Source organism: Gobio gobio (genome assembly GCF_949357685.1).
Source record: "Gobio gobio genome assembly, chromosome: 25".
Classification (NCBI taxonomy): domain Eukaryota; kingdom Metazoa; phylum Chordata; class Actinopteri; order Cypriniformes; family Gobionidae; genus Gobio; species Gobio gobio.
In genome coordinates, this window is record NC_137121.1 from 32742887 (window position 1) to 32756376 (window position 13490).

The 13490-nt window shown below is 43.4% G+C and overlaps 2 protein-coding genes across 2 annotated transcripts; one reads left to right on the forward strand and one right to left on the reverse strand.

The window, feature by feature from the left end:
- Positions 1–625: 625 nt before the first annotated feature.
- On the reverse strand, positions 626–10792 carry LOC307121221 (uncharacterized protein). Its single transcript, XM_079808747.1, has 3 exons — positions 10696–10792; positions 10517–10613; positions 626–2724 (listed from the first exon to the last, which is right to left on the reverse strand). The coding sequence occupies exons 1-3, from the start codon at positions 10771–10773 to the stop codon at positions 2417–2419; spliced, it is 483 nt and encodes a 160-aa protein (XP_079664873.1). The 5' UTR covers positions 10774–10792; the 3' UTR covers positions 626–2416.
- On the forward strand, positions 9854–12465 carry LOC307121220 (uncharacterized protein). Its single transcript, XM_079808746.1, has 2 exons — positions 9854–9977; positions 11337–12465. Exon 2 carries the CDS (start codon positions 11415–11417, stop codon positions 12414–12416), a length of 1002 nt encoding a protein of 333 aa, XP_079664872.1. The 5' UTR covers positions 9854–9977; positions 11337–11414; the 3' UTR covers positions 12417–12465.
- Positions 12466–13490: the final 1025 nt, after the last annotated feature.

Sequence of the window (13490 nt, forward strand, 5' to 3'; positions counted from 1 at the left end):
TTATTCGTCAAATTCTTGTGCATAATTATTCCCGCTTGAAAAGGGGGTTAAGCTTTGGAGGGAAGTTCAGTGATTGGTTGAAATCTCTTCAGACTCTAAACCAATGAGCGACTGGCACTCTCGTATAAAGACAGTGTGTGGAAACACGGAAATATAATCTCTTTTCGATTCGACTGAGTAGATTTAATCAGCGATTTCTAAAATGAGCGGCAGAGGCAAAACCGGCGGCAAAGCCCGAGCAAAGGCTAAGACTCGCTCCTCCAGGGCGGGACTGCAGTTCCCCGTCGGCCGTGTTCACAGGCTTCTCCGCAAAGGAAACTACGCTCAGCGAGTCGGTGCCGGTGCTCCTGTTTATCTGGCGGCTGTGCTCGAGTATCTCACCGCTGAGATCCTGGAGCTGGCTGGAAACGCCGCTCGGGATACCTTTATATGTGAATTAGAAATATAATGTATTATATACCTTTATATGTGAATTAGAAATATAATGTATTATATACCTTTATATGTGAATTAGAAATATAATGTATTATACCTTTTATATGTGAATTAGAAATATAATGAATTATACCTTTTGTTACACCTCTTGTATTATATTTTTGCACTGTTGAAATAAAGGAACAATTGTTACTTAAACTAAGACTTTATATTTGTATAAGATGTATAATCATTAGAACAATAAAAATTTAATTATATACACAATTCCAGACTCTTTTTTTTTAACAGTATTAACAATTTATACATATTGCAATTAGGCCTAATAGATACCACCCCTAAGATATTCATCCATGTAAGTACAAAAGTAATAAAGATCAAGATTTACTCTCATCTGACTTATCATGGCACTGTCCCTCCACACTCTTTCAACTGTCATGTCCTCTTCAGTGTTAGTGATGAAGTCACACCAACTGAGTCCAGTTATGGCCAACTGACCTTGAACTTGCCAGTAATATTTGTGAGATTTTTTCAGGGTTGCCTGTCCATCCACAATTTTAATATGCCCAGCCTCAGAAACAGTTGAAACATCTGGGCATTTCACCTCAGCAAGCCCGGAACAGGGATCTTCATTAGGATCATAAACTTTGGCATCAGGACTGGCACCAAGGTAGGATGCATCTGGGTGTACAACAAAACCACAAGGTGAGACATTCAGATTGAACAGTTCAGAGTAACGTTCCAGTACCTCAGGTTCCCTGTCAAGGCCTGCTTTCATTGCCCTGGTTTGCTTTACGCCCTTGAGTATCCGCCTTGCCAGTGCCTGGCCAGATGTCTCCCCTCGCACATGAGAAACCTCATAAAATCTGCTAGCAGTCACTCTAGGCTTGCGCATTTCCTTCCACAGTGGACACTCTGATTGCTCCTGAGTACGCTCCTCTATTATAGCTGCCAACTCCTGTGTGACACTTAGGCTCTCCAAATGGAAGAACTGGTGGCAGTTTGGGACGAAGTGCAAGCTCCCTGGAAATGTAGAGCCATTGAAGGGTTAAGGGTCAAGCCAAACATCACTTGCCTCTTCACCAGACCCATATCCTTCATGAACGATTTTATGATCTAATATCAAAATAAGAATTAATGATAATCAATTTATAACCATTTTCTACCTTTACTAAATCAATTTACATATAACCTCTTTATGTTTAATTCTCTCTGTATTCAATGAGTGTTTTTGATGATTGAAGTGTGTTTGCTGTGTGCTTTTGAATTCCTATTATTGAGGTGCCGCTCTAATGTCTGGGTCAAGACGTGCTGGCAGGCAGATGTCCTTGGTGTAGTAATAATACTCCAGGGAGTCAAACGAGATCAGCATATGTTAACTGTATGTCTTCCTGAGGTGACCCCCCCGGGGTCATCCCTGAAACATCTATGGGATTCTTTGGGGACTCAGGGGAAAATGTACCTCTTTGATCTATCTTCTTTCTTTATAGAATAGAATAAAGTCACTTCTGAATTAGAGTTAGTATCAGCATGTTTGGAGAAAGACTTTGTTGATAGTTAGTTAAGATGTCCCGACCTTGATGGAGACTGTTTTTCTGGGAAACTTTGTGTGTGCGTTTCATGATTCTGTGCAGATCCAGTATTGGAGATGGTCCTTTCTGCAAACGATTCCAGACTTTGAGGCGTCTTTTCTGTGATCTCCGAGGTCGTTGAGGGTTAATCTGGACCTGGGCGACACGGAGTCTACGCATTTTGAGAGATATATGTCCCTATCTGTCTACGTGTGGAAAATTGCTTACACTGCCTGTGTTAGAACCAATCAGAAGCCTCCCACCTGTGGGATGATGTAACTTGCGCCCTTGAAACGGGTATAATTGCTCTGTGATTTTCTGTGATCGGTAGAGTCTTGGCCTCGACTTCCCGGTGCGACTCTCCGGCTGGCTCTACCGATGAAACTACAAACTGTACTTCAGTAAAATTCTCTTCATTGATTGAACATCCTGACTCCTGGTCTTCCTTGTGCATATCTGGTCTCTGGGTCAATAACTGTGTCCCCAACACCATCAATAGGGAGTTTTGGGAACACAGGAGCAACTGGGTGTTTCACGTTGCTTTTGGTCACAAGAGGAGGGCACTGGTAGGAGAGCACCGAACCTCGTGGCACCGGACCAAATCTGGAGTCCACCAAAGACAGTTCTGATAGGTTATTAAGTACGCAGGAAATTAGAGGTTGGGGAGTGAGTCCTTTGACAGCTTCTCCAACAGCCAGTACTGCAGGGTCAGGGAGGTGACCTAAAATAAATGAGATGTTTAGGAAACTTGCATAGAAATTATATGCAAGTGTATATATATATGTGTATATATATATATATATACGTGTGTGTGTATATATATATATATATATATATATATATATATATATATATATACACACACACGAAAAGAAAACATCACTACAACTTCTGAAAGTGACCAGCAGTGTTTTAGCAAAAATCAATGTCATAAATTTGACAATTTTAACATCAATATAAACAAACAAAAAAATGTAATGCCAATATTTAAATAACAAAAACTCTTGACTTGACCTGGTAATATTTAGTTACATCAACCTAAAACTTAACATCAAGAACATCCAGGTAAATAAAGACACCTGAACTACAGGTGGACGATTATTTTTGTTATTTTAATTTATCTTTGTAATTAAAAATAAGAACTAAAAACAGTAGTCTTCACATTAATTAAATATACACTGATACATAAAGCTACAAAGGTTATTCAAAGGTTTCGGTGTGTGTGTCAGACAGCAGATAGCGCGAGACTGTGTAGAATTGACGTGTTACATTTTTGGACAGTGTACTAAACTGAGGTCCAGTCACTTAGATATACACTCATTTTATATGTGCAATAGTTCATTCGTTGTTATTATTTAGTCAGGCATCAGTCACTCGCCCATTGTTAGGACCCAGAAGGTGCGAAGGACCCGGATGCTGACGCAGTTTAGTTTCAGTTATGATCGCCATCATTATTACTAGCGCGAGACGAACGTGATGATAAAGCCAGTGCATCCGCGAGGCTGCGGTACTAACTAATCACATGTGTGCGTGCATCAAAGAGTAAGTTTATTTCTTGATTATATTGTTTATATTTTGTCATAGTTTGTCTTTAAGACGTGCATATCGCGGCTGCCGTATCACACATCCGTGAGCTAATATATTTAATCCCATTATCGCTGTATTAACATATTTCTAATGCTGATGTCATGCGAATTGCGGATTATATTCATTTGCATATTGATGTTTTATCAGTGTGTGTATATTTATAATTTATTATTGTTATTTCTGTTTTAGAACCACACTTAATTAAACTGTTCAACTTTGGAATGAGTGGTCTATGAGTGGTCTATGAGTGGTGTGTGCATCTAACTCCTCCTACACGGACATCATTTAATTGTTCTGATCGGACAATCTTTGGTGGTCGCCACCGGGTATTTATTAGCACCTAAGAGCTTAAGAACAATTCTTTTCATGGTCCTTCGAGCCGGATCTGGCAACTTCTGAATTAACAATGTCCATACATAGTGAGGAGAATAGTGATGCTACAGTTCGCTCACTTCGCCGAACGCAGATGCCAAGATACCTCGAAGACTATGAGGTGGATTATGTGCCAGAGCAGCGATCGGTGCACACACTCTTAGACCACTCCAACGAGGGAGAACCGCTAATAGGGGCTACGGGAGGTCCATTACCACTAAACAACACCCTGGTTGCTGGTATTGATCACTTTCCTGCCTATGAGGGGAATCCACACTTCTCTCCTGAAGTACTGCAGAGGCGCCTGAAGGATCTGGAGAAGGAGAACCATCAGCTCAGACATGACCTCAGAGAACACTCTGCAGCTCACTCTCCAAGACCACTGTCTCCATCTCAACCTTTTCTGTCACCCAGACACTTAACGTGCAATATGGAGGATCGAGTCTCTATCTCACCGTCACACCACAGAGTAACGTCAACAAGCGATCAAAGAGATCCACGTTATGAAAGAGAAAGGTTAGTGAAACGTAGTGAGAATAAATTGCACGCAGAACGTCAACGTGACAGAATAGATGAGATTATCCATGAGCTTCAGAGGATAAAGGCGAGTTCCAGATCAATTTCGTCATCGCCAGAGCGAGCAGCGACCACTCAGAGGGCTGAGCAGGCTGATGGAGGCTACCAACATCCAAGGCAGCCATCCACACAGTATCACGGCCCTACTTCCAGGCAACAGAGACCATTCATGCCTTATCGTTCCTCATCCCCACCCAGGCAAGAGAACACTTATCGTGGTCCAACCCCTACCATTCCTAACTTCACCAAAGAGGATCCACGTGAGTTCTCCAGGTTGAAGGTAGCTCTTGACAACCTCCTGCCCGCCGACACTACAGAGCGCTTTAAGTTCCAGATATTGATGGATCACTTGAAACTTGAAGAAGCATTGCTCATTGCTGACTCCTACTGTAACAGCAGGTACCCTTACAGTCATACTATGCAAGCTCTAACAGAACTCTATGGGCAACCCCATCAACTTGCACTTCAACGCATTGCCGTACTGATGGATGGGCCCAGCATAAAAAGTGGTGACACCAGAGCATTCAGGCTTTTCGCACTGAAGGTACGGGCCTTGGTCGGAATACTGGAGCAGCTAGGAAGTCCAGGACAAACAGAACTAATTTGTGGGTCTCACGTCTCCCGACTCCTAGCTAAATTGCCTCACGATCTTCGAGCAAACTTTAAGAGGTATGTCAATCCACTTAAAACACCTATCCCTACATTGCTTGAATTTGCAGAATGGCTGGAGTATGAAGTGAGGGTGCAAGAGGATGGTACTCAGTTCGGTATTGACACTAGTAGAGAGAGACAGAGTTTCCGCAAAGACCAGCAAGGAGGGCCTAAAGTAACCCACAGATCTACTGCCATCTTCCATGGAAGCGAGCAAAGACCAGTTTTCAAGGCTGAATCTGTTCACAGAAATGCAGTTTCTGAGGTGAGATCACTAGAGAAACCAAAGAAATACTGCCCCTTTTGTAATACAACTCAGCACTATCTCAATCAGTGTTCAAACTTCAAGCTGCTGACCAAAGAGCAGATTGTGACCTGGATCAGATCCAATCAGAGATGCTGGAAATGTGGGCGTGATCACCAAGCAGGTCAGTGTACTCTTAAGGCGAAATGCAAGAAGTGTCAAAGGAGACATCTAGAAATTCTTCATGAGGCCAATAGCGAAATGAGTGCTAATGCTATCAAAGACACAGGTGAGATCTTACAGTCTACCAGCACCACAGTAGAAACTCTGTACGTCGACCGACCGACAGGCAGCAGTAGAGTGTTACTGAAATTGTGCAGAGTCATCATACGCAACGGAGACTTTTCACTGGATACATATGCACTACTAGATGATGGTTCTGAGCGTACCATACTTCTCCATGAGGCAGCTCAGCAACTCAACCTCTATGGTAAGCCAGAAGACCTGTCTCTTCGCACAGTGCGCCAAGACATCCGCCTCATCCATGGCTCCACAGTATCATGTTCGGTGAGTCCCGCCACGCAACCAGATTGCAACTTTGCAATAAAAAGAGCCTTCACAGCTGAGGAGCTTGGACTAGCACCTCATTCCTACCCAATTAAAACACTCCAAAAGAGTTATCGCCATCTCAGAGGCCTACCTCTGCAGTCAATCGATCACGCAAGGCCACTACTGCTTATTGGGTCAGATTACCCACAACTGATCACCCCCCTTGAGCCAGTTAGGTTGGGACCACCTGGAGGTCCAGCAGCTGTGAAGACTCGTTTAGGCTGGACACTCCAAGGTCCATCAAAGTTCCTTGGACACATTCCACACACTCAACAGTGCTTGTTCACATCTGTAAGTCTTGCGCCTAATGATCTATTCAGTCAGGTCGAGAGGTTGTGGCAGGTGGACATCTTGCCCTACCAAAATGAAAGGCTTGTTACCAGGTCGAAGCAAGATGCAGAAGCTTTGCGTACGCTGGAGGAGAAAACAATAAGGGTTAAAGTTGAAGGTGTAAAAAGGTACGCTACCCCCCTCCTGTGGAGAACCAGTCTTCCACCTCTAGCCGCTCCAAAGGAAGCAGTACTGCCTCAGTTGCGTAGAATGGAAAATCAGCTGAAACGGCACCTTGAAAAATCCCAGGTATACAAGTCTGAGATAAACAAGCTGCTAGAATCAGGCTATGTGAAGAAAATTCCACACTCCACAGCTGTACAGACTCAAGGGTGGTACATTCCACACCACATGGTCCACCACAATGGAAAGAACAGAATTGTATTCAATTGTTCCTTCAACTTCCAAGGGCTGAGCCTGAATGAATATCTTCTTCCTGGGCCAACTCTGGGTGCGACTTTGCTGGGAGTACTTCTCCGTTTCCGAGAGTATGCAGTAGCCATTAGCAGCGACATAAAGGGGATGTTTCATCAGGTGCGTCTCCTATCCGAAGACCAAGCATTCTTGCGGTTCCTGTGGCGAGACCTGAACTCAACCAATCCACCTGATGTCTACCAATGGTCAGTGTTACCCTTTGGCACCACATGCACCCCATGCTGTGCAATCTTTGCTCTTCGGAAACATGTTACCGATCATAGCCAACCAGATAGCGAGGTACGAGCATCTGTAGAAAGTTGTTTCTATGTTGACAATTGGTTGCAAAGTGTTCCCTCTCTTAAGACTGCCAGACAATTGGTTGATGACATGCGACATCTGCTGGCCGAGGGTGGATTTGAACTGCGCCAATGGGCTAGTAACACTCCCCAACTCCTGCAACATCTGCCGCAGCAAATCAGGTCAGATAACCATGAGCTTTGGTTTAGTTCAGACAGAGCCGATCCCCAGGAGCGCACACTGGGACTTCGGTGGCAGTGCAGAGCCGACACACTTGGTTATAAACATGGCCATGTCGTAAAAACTGAGCCCACTATGCGCCACATTTATAGCATCCTTTCCAGTCAATACGATCCATTGGGATTCATCAACCCATTTACCACTAGAGCTAAGATCATCGTCCAAAGGCTCTGGGATAAAAAAAGAGAATGGGATGACCCTGAACTGCCCACAGACCTCAGAAATGCCTGGCTCACATGGGAGGATGAGCTTCCGCAACTTTCCAGTGTCACACTGCCCAGATGCTACACTACAAAGGTAGATCCTTTGACCAGCTCAAGAAGTGTGCACACATTCTGTGATGCCTCAGAGCGAGCGTACGGAGCCGTAGCCTATCTCCGCACTGAAGATGACAACGGACAAATAGAGGTGTCATTCTTGGCAGCTAGATCACGAGTAGCTCCAAAGAAGCAGCAAACAATTCCCCGACTTGAGTTATGCGCAGCTCTAACCGGCGCACAACTGGCAGCAGTTCTGAAAAGAGAGCTCACACTACAAATCAGCAGTTTCAAATACTGGACTGATTCTACAACCGTTCTCAACTGGCTTCAATCAGACTCATGCCACTTCAAAGTGTTTGTAGGAACTAGAGTTGCGGAGATTCAAGAGCTAACTGATTCACAATCATGGTCCTACGTGCAATCACACGACAACCCTGCAGACGATATTACTCGTGGCCTGTCACTGTCTCAGCTAGCCAAACCTTCCCGCTGGAAGAATGGCCCAGAATTTCTGCAGAAACCTCCATCATATTGGCCCAAATTGCCCAACCTAGAGCCAGCTGATGCATCAAAAGAACTGCGTAAACCAATATCCTTCCATCTTCTAACAACTCAGGATGACCAGCTTTCAGTTGACACATCTCAATACGATAACTTTGAAGAGCTGGTAGATGCTACAGCCAGATCCCTTTACGGGGCGGCCAGTCCCACAGACAGCATCACGGCTGACGCATATAAGAAGGCAGAGCTCAGAGTCATCCAGCAGTCTCAAATGGAGAGCTTTCCTGACGAATATGATCAGCTGCAAGCAGGGAAACTCATCTCCCCAAACAGTCGTCTAAAGACGTTAGCTCCTGAATTTGATTCGGACACGCAGCTGATTAGAGTGGGTGGACGACTCCGAAGATGTCATCTGCTAAGCCCTGACATTCTTCACCCAATTGTCCTAGACCCAGTCCATCCAGTGACTAAGCTACTAATTCAGAAGTACGATGCACAGCTTCATCACCCTGGTGCTGAAAGGGTCTTTTCTGAAATCAGAAGACGTTTCTGGATCTTGAGAGGTCGTCAAACTGTTCGATCAATTCAGCATCACTGTACGGAGTGTCAACGGTGGCGTGGCAAGCCCAATGTCCCTAAAATGGCTGACTTACCCCCTTCCAGTTTGAGACTCTTCAAACCAGCCTTTTTCTCTACAGGCATGGACTGTTTCGGCCCATTTATTATCAAAATTGGGCGTCGGAATGAAAAGCGCTGGGGTATCATTTATAAATGTTTGACCACAAGGGCAGTGTACATTGACCTTCTCTCTCAAGCCGACACTGATTCTTTCCTCATGTCTCTACGTCGATTCATCGCCCGTAGGGGAAAACCTCATGAGTTGCGCTCTGATCAGGGTACCAATTTCAAAGGTGGAGATCGTGAGCTTAAGGAAGCCTTCAACAATATTCATCCTCAATTGCAAAGAGAACTTGCCAAGCAACAGATCGACTTTCAGTACAATCCACCAAACTCCCCACATTTCGGAGGATCCTGGGAGAGAGAAATCAGATCTGTAAAAGCTGCACTTTACACCATCATTGGGGCTCAAACTGTCACAGAGGAAGTGCTCAGAACTGTCCTAATTGAAATCGAGGGGATTTTAAATTCAAAGCCATTGGGATATGTATCCTCAGATGTAGCTGACCCGGATCCAATAACCCCTAACTCACTCTTAATGGGCCGGCCAGACTCTGCCTTACCTCAGGTAATTTACCCTGCATCTGAACTGCTCAGCCGCAAACGCTGGAGACACAGCCAGATACTGGCAGACCAGTTCTGGGGTTGTTATCTGCGTAACTACCTGCCCGGACTCCAGTCTCGCCAAAAGTGGCAACAAGAGAAAGACAACCTGACAGTAGGGACAGTGGTTATGATCGCGGATCCACAATTCCCCAGAGCACTCTGGCCCATTGGGACTGTGAAAACTGTCATGGCTGGAGCTGATAATAAAGTAAGAGCCGCAGAAATCCAGGTTAAAGACAGAACCTACATCAGACCCGTTGTCAGACTGATTAAGCTCCCTTCACTCCCTGAATGACTGTGAGTACTGGCCCGAGATGCAAATCTGCAAGCACATTTGGGGGCGGCTGTACTAAACTGAGGTCCAGTCACTTAGATATACACTCATTTTATATGTGCAATAGTTCATTCGTTGTTATTATTTAGTCAGGCATCAGTCACTCGCCTATTGTTAGGACCCAGAAGGTGCGAAGGACCCGGATGCTGACGCAGTTTAGTTTCAGTTATGATCGCCATCATTATTACTAGCGCGAGACGAACGTGATGATAAAGCCAGTGCATCCGCGAGGCTGCGGTACTAACTAATCACATGTGTGCGTGCATCAAAGAGTACGTTTATTTCTTGATTATATTGTTTATATTTTGTCATAGTTTGTCTTTAAGACGTGCATATCGCGGCTGCCGTATCACACGTCCGTGAGCTAATATAGCTAATCCCATTATCGCTGTATTAACATATTTCTAATGCTGATGTCATGCGAATTGCGGATTATATTCATTTGCATATTGATGTGTTATCAGTGTGTGTATATTTATAATTTATTATTGTTATTTCTGTTTTAGAACCACACTTAATTAAACTGTTCAACTTTGGAATGAGTGGTCTATGAGTGGTCTATGAGTGGTGTGTGCATCTAACTCCTCCTACACGGACATCATTTAATTGTTCTGATCGGACAATCTTTGGTGGTCGCCACCGGGTATTTATTAGCACCTAAGAGCTTAAGAACAATTCTTTTCAGACAGGTTCACATCAGGCAATGCGTGCTACACACAACCTACAACGTAGCTACGGTGTACACTTGACACAAAAGTTTAAATTGGGCTTAAGCTGTGAAACCAGGCCTTAAAATGTTATTCAATGTTACCTGTGTACGCTCTGTAGAGTGTAGATTTGCATACACTTCTGGAAGACATCCTTGGCTTTTTAACTACCAACTGATCTGTAGTCTCTGCAGAAATCCCCTGAAAAAAACAAAAAAACATTTAAGTATATTTTCAACGTCTTTAATTTGCAATACTACTGTATAACCAGTTTTAATGTTACCTGCGTTCTTGGTCTATGCCATGTTTGCAGAGTGCTTGTGCATGCCATAGATTGTGGTACGGTCTGCATCTGTATCATGCTGAAGTGGGCAGTTTGGAAAAGCATGGCAACAAGATGATTGCACAAAGCTTTGCCTGCAGTACATGTGCATGTTGAGCTACTGAACTCAACAGGCACTGAGTCAGCTTTCCAAGTGATCTAAAGTAAAAGACAAAATCCAATATCAGTATATTTAAATATAGCTAGTTTTATACTACAGATGGAACATTCATGAGAATATCATGAAAAACAAACTTTTTTTAAGATTTTAAGAGATAAACCTCTCAATATAGAAATCTGCAACCGCAGTAAGAAAATAAACTTAAAAACTTCCCCTTACACTATAAGTTTTAATGTCAATACGTTACTCTTTCAGCATTTTGATAAGTGTAAGTAGGGATAATGTCATGCTAAGCAAAACAAAACAAAACGGTGATAGGCGATGATAGACGATGATAGGCTTGCTCGACGGCGCACGAGGGTAAGCTAATCTTGCATATAACAATCCACTGTCTCAATCGCTATATCACAGTCACACTAAACCATATAATTATCTTGGCTGGCAAAATTATGTTTTAAAATGCGTATTCTATGTATTTCAGATCCTTCATATTTTGCAAAATCGCCGCCACAGACCGTCTGTTTGGACAGTTAACCGAGCTTCTGAGTGGTGGGATGTGATGGTTCCCGGTTTTACAAACACTCAATGGCTGGAGAACTTTAGAATGTCAGAAGAAACGTTTGCCTACTTGTGCAACAAAGTGCGCCCAGCGATGGAAAGACGGGACACAAACTTTCGTGTCTGTGTACCTCTGAAGAAGAGAGTAGCCATCGCACTGTGGAAGCTCGCAACCGGTTCTGATTACAGAAGTTTTGGACATCTTTTTGGAGCAAGCATAACAACTGTTTGTCGATGTGTCCAGGAGTTCTGTGCTGCAGCAGAGACTTTGCTGGTACCGGAACAAATTTGTTTTCCAGATCAGGAGAAGTTTGAAGAAATGTCTGCCTACATTGAGAACCGGTGGGGGCTCCCACAGTGCATTGGTGCTATTGATGGAGCGCACATACCCATCATAGCACCTCATGACTATCACTGTGACTATTTCAACCGTAAAGGCTGGCACTCCATCATCCTTCAAGGTGTTGTGGATGGAAAGGGACTTTTCTGGAATGTTTTCACAGGACTGCCTGGAAGCCTGCATAATGCTCGGGTTTTGAGACTGTCCACACTGTGGGAGATGGCAAGTCGTGGAGATCACATACCAGCTAACACCAGAAACATCGGTGGGGTGAAAGTTGGCTACTACATTCTAGGAGATTCTGCCTATCCCCTGCAGCACTGGCTCTTAAAACCATTCATTGACACTGGACGGCTGACAGCAGAACAGCAGGTGTACAACAAGAAAATCTCCCAAACACGTGTAGTTGTGAAAAATGCCTTTGATAGATTAAAAGGAAGATGGCGTTGCCTTATGAAAAGGAATGACTGTGCGGTCGACCTTGTGAAATCTATGGTCCTGACATGCTGTGCTTTACATAACCTCTGTGAGAGTCATGGAGAGGCCTATGAGGGTGCATGGGATTCAGCTTCAGCAGCAGAGCCTGTGGTGGCCCTGGCCCAGGCTGTAGAGGAGGAGGGCAGGGATGCACGCGAGGGTCTGTTGCGTTACTTCAATAGTTAAGTATTCATGTTTGTCCTGTCAAGTGGATTATTAATAAACTAAATATTTCAAAGCATTGTCTCGCTTTATTTTCTTTATATTATTAAACAGGCATTATTTATAATTCACATTTATCCATTGGTACAGCACATGCAAATTAAATCATTAAGAAAGTAAAGAAATACACACGTTTGTCCAGTGCCTTTTTTATTAAAAAAAAACTAAAATAAATACAACATTGCAAAGGTTAAAATGTCAATGTCACACTTTAAACAATGTGGAAATGTAGTGCAAAGAATATATACATAAGAAATTAAGTAAAAGTGTAAACAGAGGAAATGTATGTAGTGCAATACATGTATACATAAGAAAAAAAGTACGTTAGTGTAAACAGAAAATTGTAAACAATGTGCAAATTGTATTTAGTGCCAAAAAATACACATGACAAATTAAAAAGAGTAAAAGTGAAAATGTCAGTAAACTTAAAAAAAAAAGTGGCAACATGCATGTAGTGCAAAACTTTCTAAAATGAAGGTGCACAAAACAGGTTCTTTCTTTTTTTATATTAGTACCGCCTGGGTTTCTAGTCAGGCAGAGAGTTCTGTTCTTGCCGGCCACTTATTGCCTTTACAAGCATCCCCATAACATTGAGGAAGGCTTGGTTGAATCCAGCCTTCTGCCATTTTCCTCTGCCCTTAAGGCTGCGTCTTGTTCCCTTGCTAGCCGGGCCTCCTCGATTGCCATCTGCACATGGCGCTCCCTCTGCACGGTTCAGCTCCTGCTGCTGAATATATCAGCCACCTGCATGTCTCTTAAAATAGAAATATGCTCCTGATGGTGCTGGCTCCATTTCCTCTTGCCTGGACAAAAATGAAGAAAAGTTCGAAATGTGTTGGTTTTTCAAAAGGTTTTTGCTGTGTTGAACAATTTTTTGAGAGTACACACACACACACACACACACACACACACACACACACACACACATATACATTCACACATACATTTTGTGAAATATCTAATGCTGCCGATACATACTATATATTATGTAAATGTCTGATAAATCGCCTTAATATTCTCCTACACAGTATTATATTT